The sequence below is a fragment of the Callospermophilus lateralis genome, chromosome 3 (genome assembly GCF_048772815.1).
Source record: "Callospermophilus lateralis isolate mCalLat2 chromosome 3, mCalLat2.hap1, whole genome shotgun sequence".
NCBI classification, from domain to species: domain Eukaryota; kingdom Metazoa; phylum Chordata; class Mammalia; order Rodentia; family Sciuridae; genus Callospermophilus; species Callospermophilus lateralis.
Window position 1 is genome coordinate 107,893,877 of NC_135307.1, and position 14,521 is coordinate 107,908,397.

At 46.3% G+C, this 14,521-nt stretch overlaps 1 protein-coding gene across 9 annotated transcripts in view; it reads right to left on the bottom strand.

Moving 5' to 3' along the window:
* The window catches only part of Dapk2 (death associated protein kinase 2), a 140,738-nt gene that overhangs the window by 32,230 nt on the left and 93,987 nt on the right, over positions 1-14,521 (bottom strand). For 5 of the 9 annotated variants that reach the window (XM_076850915.2, XM_076850912.2, XM_076850913.2 and 2 more), the window contains 5 exons: positions 12,783-12,831; positions 11,975-12,001; positions 9,259-9,411; positions 8,207-8,252; positions 1,162-7,055 (listed from right to left, as the gene is read on the bottom strand). In XM_076850915.2, the coding sequence (XP_076707030.1) occupies positions 6,447-7,055; positions 8,207-8,252; positions 9,259-9,411; positions 11,975-12,001; positions 12,783-12,831 (884 nt within the window). In that variant the 3' untranslated portion in view covers positions 1,162-6,446. Of the gene's footprint in view, positions 1-1,161; positions 7,056-8,206; positions 8,253-9,258; positions 9,412-11,974; positions 12,002-12,782; positions 12,832-14,521 lie in introns of those variants that run through there. The other 4 variants (XM_076850918.2, XM_076850919.1, XM_076850921.2 and 1 more) reach the window with 2 other exon arrangements.

The following is a 14,521-nucleotide window of genomic DNA, read 5'->3' on the forward strand; positions in this document are numbered from 1 at the left end:
TCCACAGAGCGTGGAGAGGAAGAAGGAGCCACCAACAAATCATGAAAAAGGGACCCCAGCTTCACAGAAGAGTCATTCCAGACACTTTTCTCTAAATACCAAGCTTCCTGTAGAAATTGCAAACAGATTGCAACTTCTCAAACCTCCATCTGTACTTTCTTTCCAGCCTTATACTTCATGGAAAACTGGGGCACCCATTTTTCTTTCCTGCTCAGGACACTTTCTGGGCCTCACCACCTCTACCTCCCTCAGTTGCATCTCTCCAGGTAGAACCTCTGCCTCTTCTTTTGTTGGCTACTTTGATGGCTGGAGCCCTATCCTGGCTGGACTCACCATTGGTTTTCTCAGGAAGGTGCAGGTGAGGCTTGACACCTGGATGTCTGCCTCCTCACTGGGTAGGGAGAGCTGAAGGCAATGGGAGGAGGTGGCAATGCCTCTTTCCTTGCCTGGCCTGACTTTTCTGAGTTAGGTTTCAGCTTGGACACATGGAGACTCTTAATCCTCTTCTCCAGGACCTTCAGTTTTCTTGAGCAATTGTTCAACTCCAGCAAAAGCTTCCAAAGCTCTCCCTCCTGTACTGTTATATATATATATATTAGTTGCAGGTGGACATACAATATCTTTATTTCATTTTTATGTGGTGCTGAGGGTAAACCCAGTGCCTCAAGCATGCTAGGTGAGCACACTACCACTGAGCCACAACCCCAGCCCCCGGACTGTCAGGAAGGGGCTGACTTGAAAGATGTCAACCAAATGCTATGTGTGAACTGTGTTTGGATTCTGATGTGAATAAACCAACCGTCAACAGGATACCCTTGAAAAATGTGGGACATGTGATTGTAGAATAGGTATACAGATGAGGTGGAGGAATTATTGCTGATTTTTCAGGTGTGTTAATGGCATGATGGTTATATAAAAAAAGAAAGTCCTACTGGGCTTAGTGGCATACAACTGTAATTCCAGCTACTCTGGAAGCTGAGGCAGGTGGATCCCAAGTGTGAGAACCAAACTAGACAACTTAGCAAAATCCTAACTCAAAATAAAATTAAAAGGGCTAGGGATGTAGCTCAGGGGCAAAGTGTTTGTCTAACATACACAAGGCCCTGGGTTCAATTCCCAGCATTGAAAAAAAAAATTCTTATCAGAGATTCATGCTGAAGAATTTATGAATCGAATAAATCTGAAGTATGTGTTAAAATACTTGAAATATTCAGAAAATAGTGTGTGTGGTGGGGTGGAGGGAGATGAATAAAAGACTGGCACAGGGCACAGTGGCACATATCTGTAATCCCAGCAGCTTGGAAGGCTAAGATAGGAGGATTAAAAGTTCAAAGCCAGCCTCAGCAATTTAGCAAGATCCTGTTTTAGGTTCAATCCCAGTACCAAAAAAAAAAAAAAAAAAAAAGATTGGCTGTGACTTTGACTAAATTCCAGGTGAAGTGGGGTAATAAGTACCTGGAATTCACTATACTATTCTCTGTACTTCTGTGCAAGTTTTGAAAATTTTCCATGACAAAAAGTTAAAAACAAAAACTCTCCTCATTTTAATCTCTAGCCTCCACTCAATAGTTCTGAGTTCCTGACCCAATCTGGGCTCACAGCCATCCCTCCAAATTCTACTTAGCACCTTCTTCATAAGGAAACAGCTTGGTGGCGATGGTGGGGGTGTCAGTGATGGAGCTGCCCTGAGAAGACCTCTGCTCTCTGCATCCCTCCTACCCTGTCTCAATCAGAATTCATCTCTCTCCTGATTTTTAGAATATTCTATTTTATCGCTAAGCCTGGCCTTTCCCATCTCCCAGTCGGTCGGGTCCCCATTAACCCCAGATACTGAGTGTTTCATTCAGGGGTTGTCTTGTCCTTATCAGTCACCCCTACTCCACCACAAGCCAGAGCACAATCAGTGTTTGTTCAACTGCACTGGCCCCTCTGCAACTCAAACATGCCCTCTGCTGGGTTCCTCTCCAGGGCAAAGAATCGTCTCCCCAGGCCAAGAACTTCATAGACAAAGGAGAAAAGGCATTCAGTTCCTCAGACATTCACAAAAGGTAGACCGTGGGAGGTGACAGCTGGGCACATAGCCACCTCCAACGTGGGCCAACTGTGCGGTGTGATCCAGTGAGGAGGGAAGCTGCTGTCTTCATAGTCACCAGCAGAGAAGGGGCTCATGGAGGGTGCTCTGCCTTCTCCTGTCATGATTACTCTGTTCCATCCCTTCATCATTAGCTTCCCTTATCTACAAAATCGCGAACTACCAAACCATCGCCACCCTTCCTAATACAAACTAGACAGGCAGAGATATGCCATGAGCATCTGCCCCAGGGCAGGGTCACCACTGCTGCCTCCCCGAGGGCTGACTCTCCAGCTTCCTTGAGAATCTTTATTCAGGGAGATGTCACACAGTCATCTTTTCCTCCCAAATGGCCCAGGATGGTGTTTAAACTGAGCAGGGAAGTTGACCTTTAATTTACTTAATTCTTGTGAACTAAAAATCCTCCATGATGGCAGAGGGGCCTGCCCACAGAGCAGTGCCCCCAAGAGGTCCTCCCTCAAGGTCCCAAGAAAACATGCCCACGTGCCATCCACCATGGCCAGCCCTGCCCTTACCACCACTGTTACAATGCCAACCGTGGGCATGGGGGGAACAGAGCAAGCAGGTTCACTGGCTGCGTTCCACAGGCCTCCTTGGGTTCCCCTCAGCACCAGGTTGAGAGTCAAAGGAATTCTACTGGCAGGAGACAGAGGAAGGTCACAGGCTTCTCTGATTTCCCTGACAGACTTGGGGGCGTTTCTCAATTTACTTTGATTTGTCTTTAGATGCTCTTTGTACAGAAAAAGGTCTGCTTTTGAAACACCGTAAAGGAGAAGCAGTTACCAATGACTGGAAACACACACACAGGACCATTTTACTATTCTGAAGAAAAACTACTTATGGCTGGGTGCCCAGCTCAGGGGCTGATCAGCAGAGACTGAACAAACTTGCCCTCTACGAGGCTGTAAAATGAGGATATCAGATGGTGTGTAGCTGATTCCACAAATCTAAGATAACCACTTCTTCCTGCCTTTTTACCAGTCTCTCTAATTCAGATAATTGCCACCATATTATTCTTTTTTTTTTTTTATTCCCATTTATTTGACGTTCACCAGAAGTCTGCCCTGTATTGCTCAACTGGGAGTCATCCTGGCCTCAGGAAGCCTGGCATTGAAGGTCAATGCCTGTTGACGTGGCCAAAGAGACCTTTAATATTTGCAGAATCTGTGCCAAACAAGTATACAACATCCTGTGACAGGGCAGAGAAGTCTTTGGAGAGATTGTAGAGGTCATTTTGTACCAATTCTCTCGGGTAGAGAAATAGGGTTTTGGTCATCTTTCCTTGATTCCAAGATGCATGTTTTTGGATCTCAGAATGGGGAGGCATCTCCCAGTCAATAATGTCATATCATTGCTGTGGCCCTGGAGTAGAGGCAGGTGCTCCCAGAGAGGATTGCATTGGCTGGTCATGTGGGGCCACCCAGCCTCAGACTGTTGGCCATGACATTCCATACTTGAAGTTCTTCAATATCACACAGCTTGTGGCAAAGAGGAACCCTGCATGAGGACTAGCAGCCTGGGCCTCCCATTCTCAGGAGGATTTTCCATCCCCACATATTGTCCAGAATGAGATGTATTTTTTTTGTTGTTGTTGCTCTCTCTTCCTTCATAGCAGCCCTAGTTCTCATTTACCCTATCATTATTTTATCACAACTTTATGTGTCTAAGGCTCTCCTATTAGGCTTCCCATGTTGGGCATTTTTATTTTTTAATGGTACATAAAACAATGATAACATCTTATAATCATGGTTTCTTAGCCAGGCACATTAGTGTACACCTATAATCCCAGTGGCTCAGGAGGCTAAGCAGGAGGATCACAAGTTCAAAGCCTGCCTCAGCAGTGAAGCCCTGAGTAACTCGTCAAGACCCTGTCTCTAAATAAAATATAAAAAAGGGCTGGAGATGTGGCTCAGTGGTTAAAGCACCCCTGGGTTCAATCCCTGTACAAAATAATAATAATAATTATAATTATTATTATTATTTCTTATATTTGATGAAAAGATTCTGTTTCAAGTATTATATGTGATATTTGAAATAATCTAGCTTGCTAAAAGAAAAGGAGATAGGATTTTGAAGAAATGATTTCATGACATCAAAATATGTGTTGTCCTAACTCATTTCCTGTCTGAGTGTTTCCCCTCTAACACCAGCCCAGGAGTTGTCAGTGGCTTCCCATGACTCCAGGGACAAAGGCAGAACTTTTTTTTGGGGGGGGGGCAGGTAACCAGGGATTAAACCCAGGGGTGCTTAAGCACTGAGCAACATCCCCAGCCCTTTTTATTTATTTATTTTATTTTGAGACAGGATCTTGCTGATTTGCTTAGGACCTCAAGAAATTGTTGAGGCTGGTGTTTTGAACTTGTGATTCTCTTGTCTCGGCCTCACAAATTGCTGGGACTACAGGCATGTGCCTCCATGCCTAACAAGGCAGAGTTCTTTAATGTGGCCAAGGACCTTCTGGTCCTGCCTCCTCCCCAGCCATGTAGACATTCCTGTTCTCCCCTTTAGCTTTCTTACTGTCCTGCCACTTCCAGTCTTCCATGCCCTACTCATTACAGAGCCCTGACATGATGGCCCTGTTGGAAACACGTCTCTCCCTCGTTTGCTTAGCTGGTCTCAGTTCCAGCATCCCTGCTTTTGGGACAGACACCTCCTCTGACCAGATCAAAGGCCCCACCATAGGTTCTTGCACTGAGGAATGCTTCCCTTTCTTAGCATGTGTCCCAGCCACGGTTCTACGTTTTAATGATTCTTGGTTAATGTTGGAATCCTTCAGAGGACAGAGAACTCCACGAGGCAAGAGACAGGCCTGTTTTTCACTCAACCGTGTATCACCAGTCAAGCCATGTGTCTGGAAGTTGGTAGATGCCTGAAAGTTATTTTTTGAATGGACAGATGAATCCGGATATCATCTGCCTCCACCTGCAGACAGTAAACTCCTAGAGACTGGGCATTTTTAGAAGAAGCAGAAAGAGCCACAGATTGCCATCAGAAGGCAGAAGGCCCCTATTTTGTCATTAATGATGTGACCTGGAGAAAATCACATCCTCTGTTCCCTCATCTCTAAACCGGGGATGTTTTGTGAAGCCATGAAGGCACTTTGAAACTCTTTAATTGGTCTGCTCCCCAACCCAAAACTTCTAGCAGTGCCGCGTCCATCTCCCTGCACTGACTGTATGATTTTATGATTATGTTGACTGCCTCCTCCTTTGGGGAAAAGGGGATGAGATCACATAATCCTCAACAGGATTCACATACTCCTCAAGGAGTCACTGAGCTTTGTGCTTCCCAGTCTTCCTGTCCATCCTCTTCAAAAATTCGGATGGAGTCTAGTAAACTGTCAGGGCCCAATGGCTTAGTACATAGGAAAGGAAGCTCTTGGTTGAGCCCCTTTTGGTTCTCATTATCAATGCACAGTTGGGGCACTTAGCCATACGTTGGGGGAAAGAGTGGAGAAGGGGGAGATTCTCCTCTTTCCTTCTGCCCTGTAGGTTGGTCTTCAGACCTGGACAGGGCTGGGTAGGAACAGTGACTACACCATCTGGGACATGGCTCCTGGGACAATCATGTACAAGTGTATGCATTCCACCCACACCTGGAAAAATACATGAAGTTGCTTGCTTGGCCTCTGGGATCTAAACTTTAAAATTAAGGTGGATATTTACAACTAACCCTCACTACTTCCTCCCATACGCTTCATCTTGGAGATGGGCACCTGAGTTTCTGTTTCATTGGCATCAACTGGCTATGAATAATCCTACACCATCCTCCCTCTCAGTTTCCTCATCAGTTACATGGAAATCATATCATCTCCTACTTTCCCATCTCAAAGAGTTCTTTAAGGATCAAGTGAGGTCACAGACATAAGGGCTCCTTAAGTGAAAAGTCAGTTCAAACAAAAGGCAGTATTATTTTCTCTGTGCATTTTAAATTCTTGCTTCTGTAGCAGGAAAGCACTATGCTGACTTAGTTATCCTTAGTTAACTCAAATATCACTCAAGATCTGCAATCATAAGGCATGTAGGTGGGAAGAGAGAGGCGAACAAACCCATCACCACAAATCCATTCTCAAGCATCTCCCCAAGGAGTGTTGCACTCCCTGTGGAAAAGGGTATGGTGAGGGGAATTTGTTCTCTAATTGTTTTAACAGCTTGGCTGCTCTGCCATCGCTCTCTGAGAAATCCAGGTTGGTGAGAGGAGGTGTGGAATTAATAATTAACCAGCACCTTAGCAACTGTCAATTCTCTGGAGAGGGGTAGAAAGCTGCCCTACAGATATACTCCCTACAGGATGATTCTAGCTGGAAGAGGAGGCAGGGGAATGGGAAAGTGCTTTATTGACTGGATTCTAGTGCTCAGAGCTTCAGGGTGGCGAGGACTTCCTCTGTGTGTGGTCTGTGGAGCAGATCCGATAGGGATTCACTGGCATCCTGGTGGAACATGGCTCCCAGGCCATCTGTGTCCCCACTCTCTAACTGGAAGCTGCCCATCATTTCCTGTATCCACTGTAGGTCGGCTGAGAGCTCCTGCCTCAGAGCCTCAAACTGTGTCTGCAGATGGTCCAGTTTCCTGGCCACACCTCCAATGCTAGCCCCTGTGGCCTGGATGTCTTCTCGCAGGAGCTTCTTCAAGGACTCCAACTTGCGGAACTCATACCTGAGCTGGGATAGATTGTGCCGGGCGCTCTCGTTCTCCTCTCGGTACCAAGTCTCCTTCTCATTGTAGATGGAGACCAGGGTTTCCACATCATCCTGGAGAGTGTCACGGGCCCCCACTAAGGCACGATATCCCTGGTCCACCCCAGCCATATCTTCTACCACATGGGCGAAACGCTCAAAGTTGACATAAGTGTTGTTGGGGGGCATGCTTGAGTGGCATTTGAGGGTATACTCTCTCAGACGCTTGGTCTTCAGCTCAATGGGTTGTGTCTTCCGCTGCTCAGGAGCTCTGACTTCTCCCTTCGACTGGCAGATGTTCAGACAGAAGAACCACAATGTTAACATAATGCATGCTCCAAAGGGCAATCCAAGCTGCAGGTGGAAGGCACACACGGTGGTCTCTCTGGCATTCACTGCATGCGTCAGGACACAGGGAGAGCCTGAGTGGAGTGAGCAACCCCTCAGTCCATAAGAAAGGTCAAAGGGTATGGGGATGCTCCCTGCATGCTCGCTTCAGGGCGGAGGGGTCCACAGCCATTAGAGGGTTTCCACACGCACAGCATTTAAAGGGGCTCAGGCAGAAAAGCGGGCTGCGGTCAGGATTCTGCAGACATCCACTCCAGGGCTGGAGCAGGCAAGGCCATGGCTGGCAGAGGGAGGCAGAGGGAGGCAGAGGGTGTCTCTCTTTTGGGGTTCCTTGCATCTTGGCAAAACTGAGCATGCTCAGCAGGAGGACCCTTGATCTTCCCCATCCTTCAACAAGCAGATGAACCTGACCTCCCTGATCACTCCAACCCTCCCTACTCCCCATCATCTATAGGCCTCTACCCTTCTTGTCTGCACGCTCAGATCATTCCTGTAAACCTTCTTCTTTAACAATGAAGGTGAATAAGAAGTCTTGGAAGTTCACAGCCAGTCAGTCAACAGAATACTGGTCTATGAGTCCCTTTTTCCCAAAAAGCTTTTCACTATACCAGACTTCGAGACCCTCTGAAAAACCAGTAGCTGGAGCTTGGTTACAAGGCAAGTTAGGGAGAGATTGACCTTTCCTCCTGGGCCTTCCCAAAGGGAACAGAACTCCCCTAACAGGATGGCAGTCTCTCTTCCCACCAGGCTTCTGTCTCAGAGGCTAATTCCTGAGGTCTCATGGTGCCTGTGGAAAGCAGCTAACTGATGTAAAGCATATTCTTTGAGCCCCAAATGTCAGAGAAGAAGGTTACAAAGTCAGGATTTCATTCTATAAGCTGTTTGAACCCATGAAATACAAACTTCATCTAGCATAACCCTATTTGAAAATGGTCAGGCCCCTTGGGGCCCCTAACAAGCTGTCTTCTGGCCCAAGGATTGGTGTTTCTAGCAAAAGGCTCTCCACAGGCCTTCTGCATCTGGCTGCCACAACCAGCCCTGGTGACAGAGCAAAGACCCCTGCTCACTGGAACTCACCCCCGTGCCCTTACCGTGATCCAGGGATGCCTGAGAGCCTCTTGGATGGTGAGCCGTTTCCTGAAATGAGGATTAGGAAACAGTGATGATCCTTTAGGGCAGAATCTGGGAGCAGCAGTCTCCATTCTCACGCTCTTTTGGCATTCTTTGGCCATGCCATCATAATGGAAGATGCAGAGATTGATGGGAACTGCCTGCATGCCCCATACTCCCAGGAAAGAGGTTTGGGCAGAACCCAAACAGAGAGACCTTTCTACCTGAACCCTCACCTTCAGTTCCAAAGTTGAAAGGCCTAACGCCACCCTCTAGGGGAGTCATTAAATGCACTACTGAGTTTCCAGAATCCTCCAAAAGTCAGCTCTCCATTGCTAAACCTTTGGTCTTTGTTTGTCTCCCAGGTCCTTCCTTTGTCCTTCCCTATTCTGTTCCCAGGTAAGGGGGCCCTCCCTAGTACTGACCTTAGTACCTAGTACCACTCTGGCCCTCTTTGAAGTCTGTGGGACCAAAAGGACATAATTTTCTAGCATCGATGGCCCTTTTCCCCTGCTCCATCCAGGCCCTCCCCTGTGTACCAGCACCCTACATTCCCTGCCCATGTCCTCCTTTGACCCCACAGGTATGGGGCTCATTCTGGGCTCTGAGGCAGGAGTAGGATTAGCGTGTCTCCTCTCTTTCCACTGTACTGATCTCTCTGGGCCTGCCTCCTCCACTCCCACCTGAACTGGCTTGAAAACCCTGCTACTTTATTTCTCTAATTGTGTGCCTTTGGGACAGACTATACAAGGTAATGAGTCTTAAAAAACAAAGATTGATTTACACACATACACATACACACATTTTCACATATACACACAGTTATTGGCATTTCAGTAGAAGAAAGAAGAAAGACTTGAGCAAACAAGGTGAATGTCAAATCTTGGCCAGTCATGTTTCTTAGCACCTTCTCAGATTAGACCACAATGGTGCAGGTGACACTGTGGCAAAGCAAAGACAGACTGACATCTTTGACAGTGGTAAAAGGAGAGGATTAGTACCTGAGAAACCAGTGCCTTTCTTTTTTTCTTACCGGGTCTCTTTAACCAGAAGCTTCCGAATGAAGTCCTTGGCCAATTCGCTAGTCTGGCTGAAGAATTCCTCATCGAAGTCATAACTCACTGCTGTGATATTTGCCAGTGTTTCCTGCTTTGTGTCTCCCAGAAAAGGGGATGCTCCACTGAGGCTGCATACAACAGAGAAGGAACCACATGACTGCGGGTTTAGAGATGGAAATGGACTTGGGAAACTTGACCCATGCTATGGCACAAGACTGGGAGGCTCCTGGCAACACAGCCTGCCCTCTCTGGGCAGCCAACCCACAGCTTTTTCAATGCAATCCAATTCAACACATTTTATGGAACTCCTAGTAAGTACTTTACAGAGGACAAACTGTGTCTTAGTGGACACAAAAGTTGAGAGGAGAAAAAAGAAAAAACAGACATAGCTCTTCATAAACCCCAGCAGAACAAAGCAGAAAATTATTGAAAGCCAGATAAAAGACTGTGGGAGCACCAAAAAAAGGGGGGACCCCAGTGCAATTCCATGGGAGAGTTGACAATTGCACTGTCATGTCTTGAAGAACTGACAGCAGCTGGAGGAGGAGATGAAAAGCTCTTTCAGGCCAAGGGAACAACTTGAGCAAATCCTCAGAGGCATGGAGACTGGGGTCTGTGGGGTCCCCACAGGGTTGTTCAAGGCTGCATCAGACAAACAGTGACTTCTGAAGCTACCATCTCTTGACATGCATTTCAGTTGCTCATGGGACATGTCGGCCCAGATGTGCCATTTTCCCAGGACTCACTGTGCCAAACCCCCCTCCATGTGTGCTCCTTGCTTTGATCAATGACATGGCTTCACAAATGTGAAGTGATGCTTGTCAGAAACACAGAGTCACCTTGGTCTCTTTTAAGTCTCTCCTTACTTGATTGGTGAAAAGTCTTACTGTTTCTGTTTACTAAACAAACCTTGAATATTTCCCCCTCTCCCCCTGCTTCTTTCTTTGCATGGAAGTAGCAAGGCATACTGGAAAACTTTGGATATTTTTTTTTACACCATGATAAAGTGACATTTATTCCAAATATGCCGGGAATGTTTAAGACTCAAAATGCAACTAAGTAATCCATTAAAACAATAAACTAAAAAAAAAAACAAAACAAAAAACAGCGATCATTTCAAATTATACAAAAACACTATACAAAATCCAGTAAATCCAGTGTTACCAGTGTTATTCATGATAAAAAATAATTATCAGAAAATAGTAATAGATGAATACTCAATTGATAAGAATGATAAAGAATTTATCAATTGAAAAATCCTCAATTGACAAAGAATATTACATTATGTATGTAACATATTTATATAATTATAAATAGATCAATGATTTCCCCATAAAATTGGAAGTAAGGCAGGAATGTTCCCTTTCATTACTGGTATTCAATCTAGTACTACAGATATTAGACAATAAAACAATAAGACAAGAAAAGAATAGAAAATATGCATAGATTTAGGAGCAAGAAATAACTTTTCGTATTTTTGGATATTTCAATGCTGGGTTTGAATTTCAGCTGTGCTAAGCATTAGCTATGTGAACCATGGTAAGTTCTTTAACTTCTCTGAGCTTCAGTTTCCTGATTTGTAAAATGAAGAAAATGGCAGCCTCTACCTCACATAATTGACATGAAGAAGTGACCTTGGTCACTGTGGGTGAGAGGTAGCTGTATGGTGTGCTTCCCTCAGACAGAGAGCCCCAGGCAAGAAAGGAAGGCTCTCCTTCACGTCCATGTCCTGAGTGCCTGGCACAATGCCCATGATGGCGCCAGCCAATGATAAAGCTGTGTTGAATTCAAGTGAGCCAACTGTGTGCCCTGCAGATGCTGGAATCCCTTAATTGTTCAGTATGAGAACTGGAGCTCTGGAGAAACTCAGATTTCAAGAGACGACATTTGAATATCCTGGCTGTCATCCAGTATTACAGATCAACGCAAAGTGATGCTCAGCCTCTCTTTCCATTCAAAGCCCTCTCTATCAAATTCAAGTGGGTTTTAAAAAATTTACTGATGCAGAGGTCCTACCTCTAGCAATTTTAATTTATATAGATCTGGGGTGAGCCTGGGTCATGGTAGGTATTGAAAACTTGACAGTGCAGCCAGGGTTGAGACCCTCTGCTGCAGCTCGGGGAATCCACTGTTATTGTGCAGAGCTCTCAGTCTAAGTGCTGCTGTGAGTCAGAAAGCTGGCTTATGGGGGCGTAGAGAGAATGATCCCTCAGTCCTGGAGCACTGGTACCTGTTCCCTCTGGCTATGGGCTGACTCTTACTGCAGTGGGCCATAAAAATAGCACTTTCCAGGTATGCTGTGAGGGGAAGATGATTGGATAGCACTAATGGACTGAATACCTAAGCACCTGCCATGCATGCGCCACAGCAGGGACTAGGGAATTGGCACATGTTGGCTTATTTAACCCCTACATTCCCATGGCAGGGGAGGCCTGGCACTCCACACAGGAATGCAGACATGGCCTGTGCAGGAGGGAGGGCTGCTCCCTGGGCTTCCTGCTCAAACTCAATGCCAGGGTTAAATGTATGAAACACCTCAGAGCACTCAGTCTCAGGTCTGCTCTGTGGACTTAACACATCTGGCTCATGGTGGATGGATGCTCAGTATATCTTTCTACCTGCCCCTCTCTCATTCCTCTTAGGACCCCATAGTCTATGTTGGGTTGGAGTCCCAGAATCAGGGATACTCACAGGATGTAGGTGATGACACCGATGCTCCTGCAAAACAGAAAACAGTCAAGTAAGGACCTCCTGCCTCCAACTCAGACCAGCAAGGGACTCCCCATGTGGTCCCGGGAGAAGAGGTCACTTGCCTCCTCCAGGCGTCCCCACCCCCTCTCCATCCCACTCTTCAGCAGCAGCCTGGGATGCATTTAGAGTGATTGAGCTCAGCACACGGAGATCAAAGACCCAAGTTCAAGATCTGATCTCTGCACTTGAAGGTTCTGTGATTTGGGTGCATCTCTCACCACCTCTGAGACCCTTTTTTCTTATATAAGGAGGATAATGAGAATTATCTCACAGGACCACAGGCAGGATTTTAAAAGGCCAAGTGCTCAGCCTACTGTCCAGCAGCATTCAAATGAAAGAGTCCTGCATGTGCAGAGGACTGACAGCAGCAGCACCCCTAGGCCAACACAGTGCCCAGGATGAGGGAGGCACTTGTTAAACACTTGGTGGACTGCCCTAATGAGCCACTGTTACTATTATCCTGACCATGGTCGTGGCAGCCCAGGGCTGAGTTGCACTCCAGCCCTGCCCCTCCCCTTGCTTCTCTGCAGCTGACCAAGTCATGACCTGGCCATGCATTAACTGGCCTCAGGACCCGGCTTTGCTGTTTCCAGCAGCAGCAGCAGAACACCTGGAGCAGTCTGAGGCTCTAAGAGGTGAATGTGGAGAAGAGAGTTCTCACAGCAAGGGAATGACACCCAAAGCAAGTTCTGAGGACTTCTGCCCTTGGAAGAATCCTTAGGCCACCCGAGTGACCTGTACAACTTACCACATGTCAGCCTCGAGCCCCAGGGGCTCATAGTTCACAATTTCTGGAGCTGAAAGAAATCAAGAGGAGAAAGAAATGAGAGGAGATAGTTGAAGGGAATTCTAGGGAATCTGCTGCCAAATGTCTCCATCCTGACTCTCAGTGAGGAAAATCTGAGCAGAAGATGGAAATAATCTGTATCTAAGAATTTTAAGGAAAAAGTATGGCCCAAATATTTGTGTTCCCCCAAAGGTCCATGTTGAAGTCTAATCTCTGGTGCAAGTATATAAAAGAGGTGGGGCCCCTGGGAGGTGAGGAGGTCATAAAAGCAGGACCACCGTGAATGGAACTAGTACCCTTTCAAAGAAACCTGGGGGAGCTTGTTCAGTCCTTCTGCTATGAGGGGACACAGCAAGACACTAAATCTGCTGGCACCTTGATCTTAGACTTCACGGACTCCAGGACTATGATTGCTAAATTTCTGTTGTTTATAAATTTCCAAGTCTAAGGCATTTCTTAATAACATCTCAGACAGACTATGTCACAAGGTGCCTGTTATTCTGGTAGAAACCGTCTACAGGCAGGGGCCTTGATAGTGAAGGAGAGGGAAAGCATGTAAGAATGCCTGAAAAGGAGAAGGAACAAGGGGAGAGGAAGGAGAAATGGAGCCCTGCTCTAGAACTCTCTAGTGGACCCCAGTCAGTGCTGGAAAGCAATGGGGAAGAAAAGAAGGCAGAGAAGGACCCCACCTTCCCCTGAGTCTGGGCAAAAAGAAGGGACCTCCCACTGAGGGCATCCTTGTGTCACTAAGATGAGATGCTGAGCCTGAGGTGCCTGAGGGGCAGCCAGGGAAGATGTCCAGGGGGCAGATGGCTATATGGGGGAGTGGGTCTGGGCTATCAGATTTGGAGTCATTGAAGTACAGGAAGAAACAAGAGCTGAGCCAATGTTGTGGTGACCAGTGTAGAGTACGAGAGAAGACTGCCAGGAGAGGAGAGGACCACAGGCAGCCAGGAGATGGAGCAGATAAGCACTGGAGAGTGAGTGCTGAGCTGCAAGCTCACAGTACCCAGTGTCTCCAGAAGGTAGGAAGAGGAGATAGAGCATTGATGATTCTTTAAAAGGTTGGCAATGAGTGGAGGCAAAAGAGAAGGCAGTACCTTGAGGAGGAGGAAGGACAGAGGCAGAGTGGAAAAAGCTAAATCTATCTAGAAAATATCTTAAAGCATCCCATCTACAGGGTTATGTCTGCCCTCCCACTCTCCTACTGCCCCTGTTTAGAGATAATCACTATCCTGGCTTTGCTTATTTTTAGCTTTATAAAAATGGTGTCATGTTGCATGCGATCTGTTGTCATTTGATTGCCTTTTACATGCTTCTACTGTTCACAGCACATTCATCCACCTCTTCCATTTTCACTACTATTCAATAAACCATTGTGTAACTATGTATCATTTTTCAGTCATTCTCCTCTTAGAGACCATTTGGATGGTTTCCATTAATTTCATTATTGGAACAATATTGCTGAAAACATTTTTTGTTCCCGGCTCGGGGTAAGTATATAAAAAACTTTCTTAGGACCATAGTCTTCACCAGGGGATCCACAAAGAATCTGAACACAGGTTCAAAAAGATAGGTGCAGAAATTGGAAGTACGCATTTAGAGACTCTTACAGCAATTCGACATTGTTTTGACATCCAAACTATGATCATTTTTGAGTAGCTGATTTTTATGGTCTCTTCCTAAAGTAAAGTCCAGGA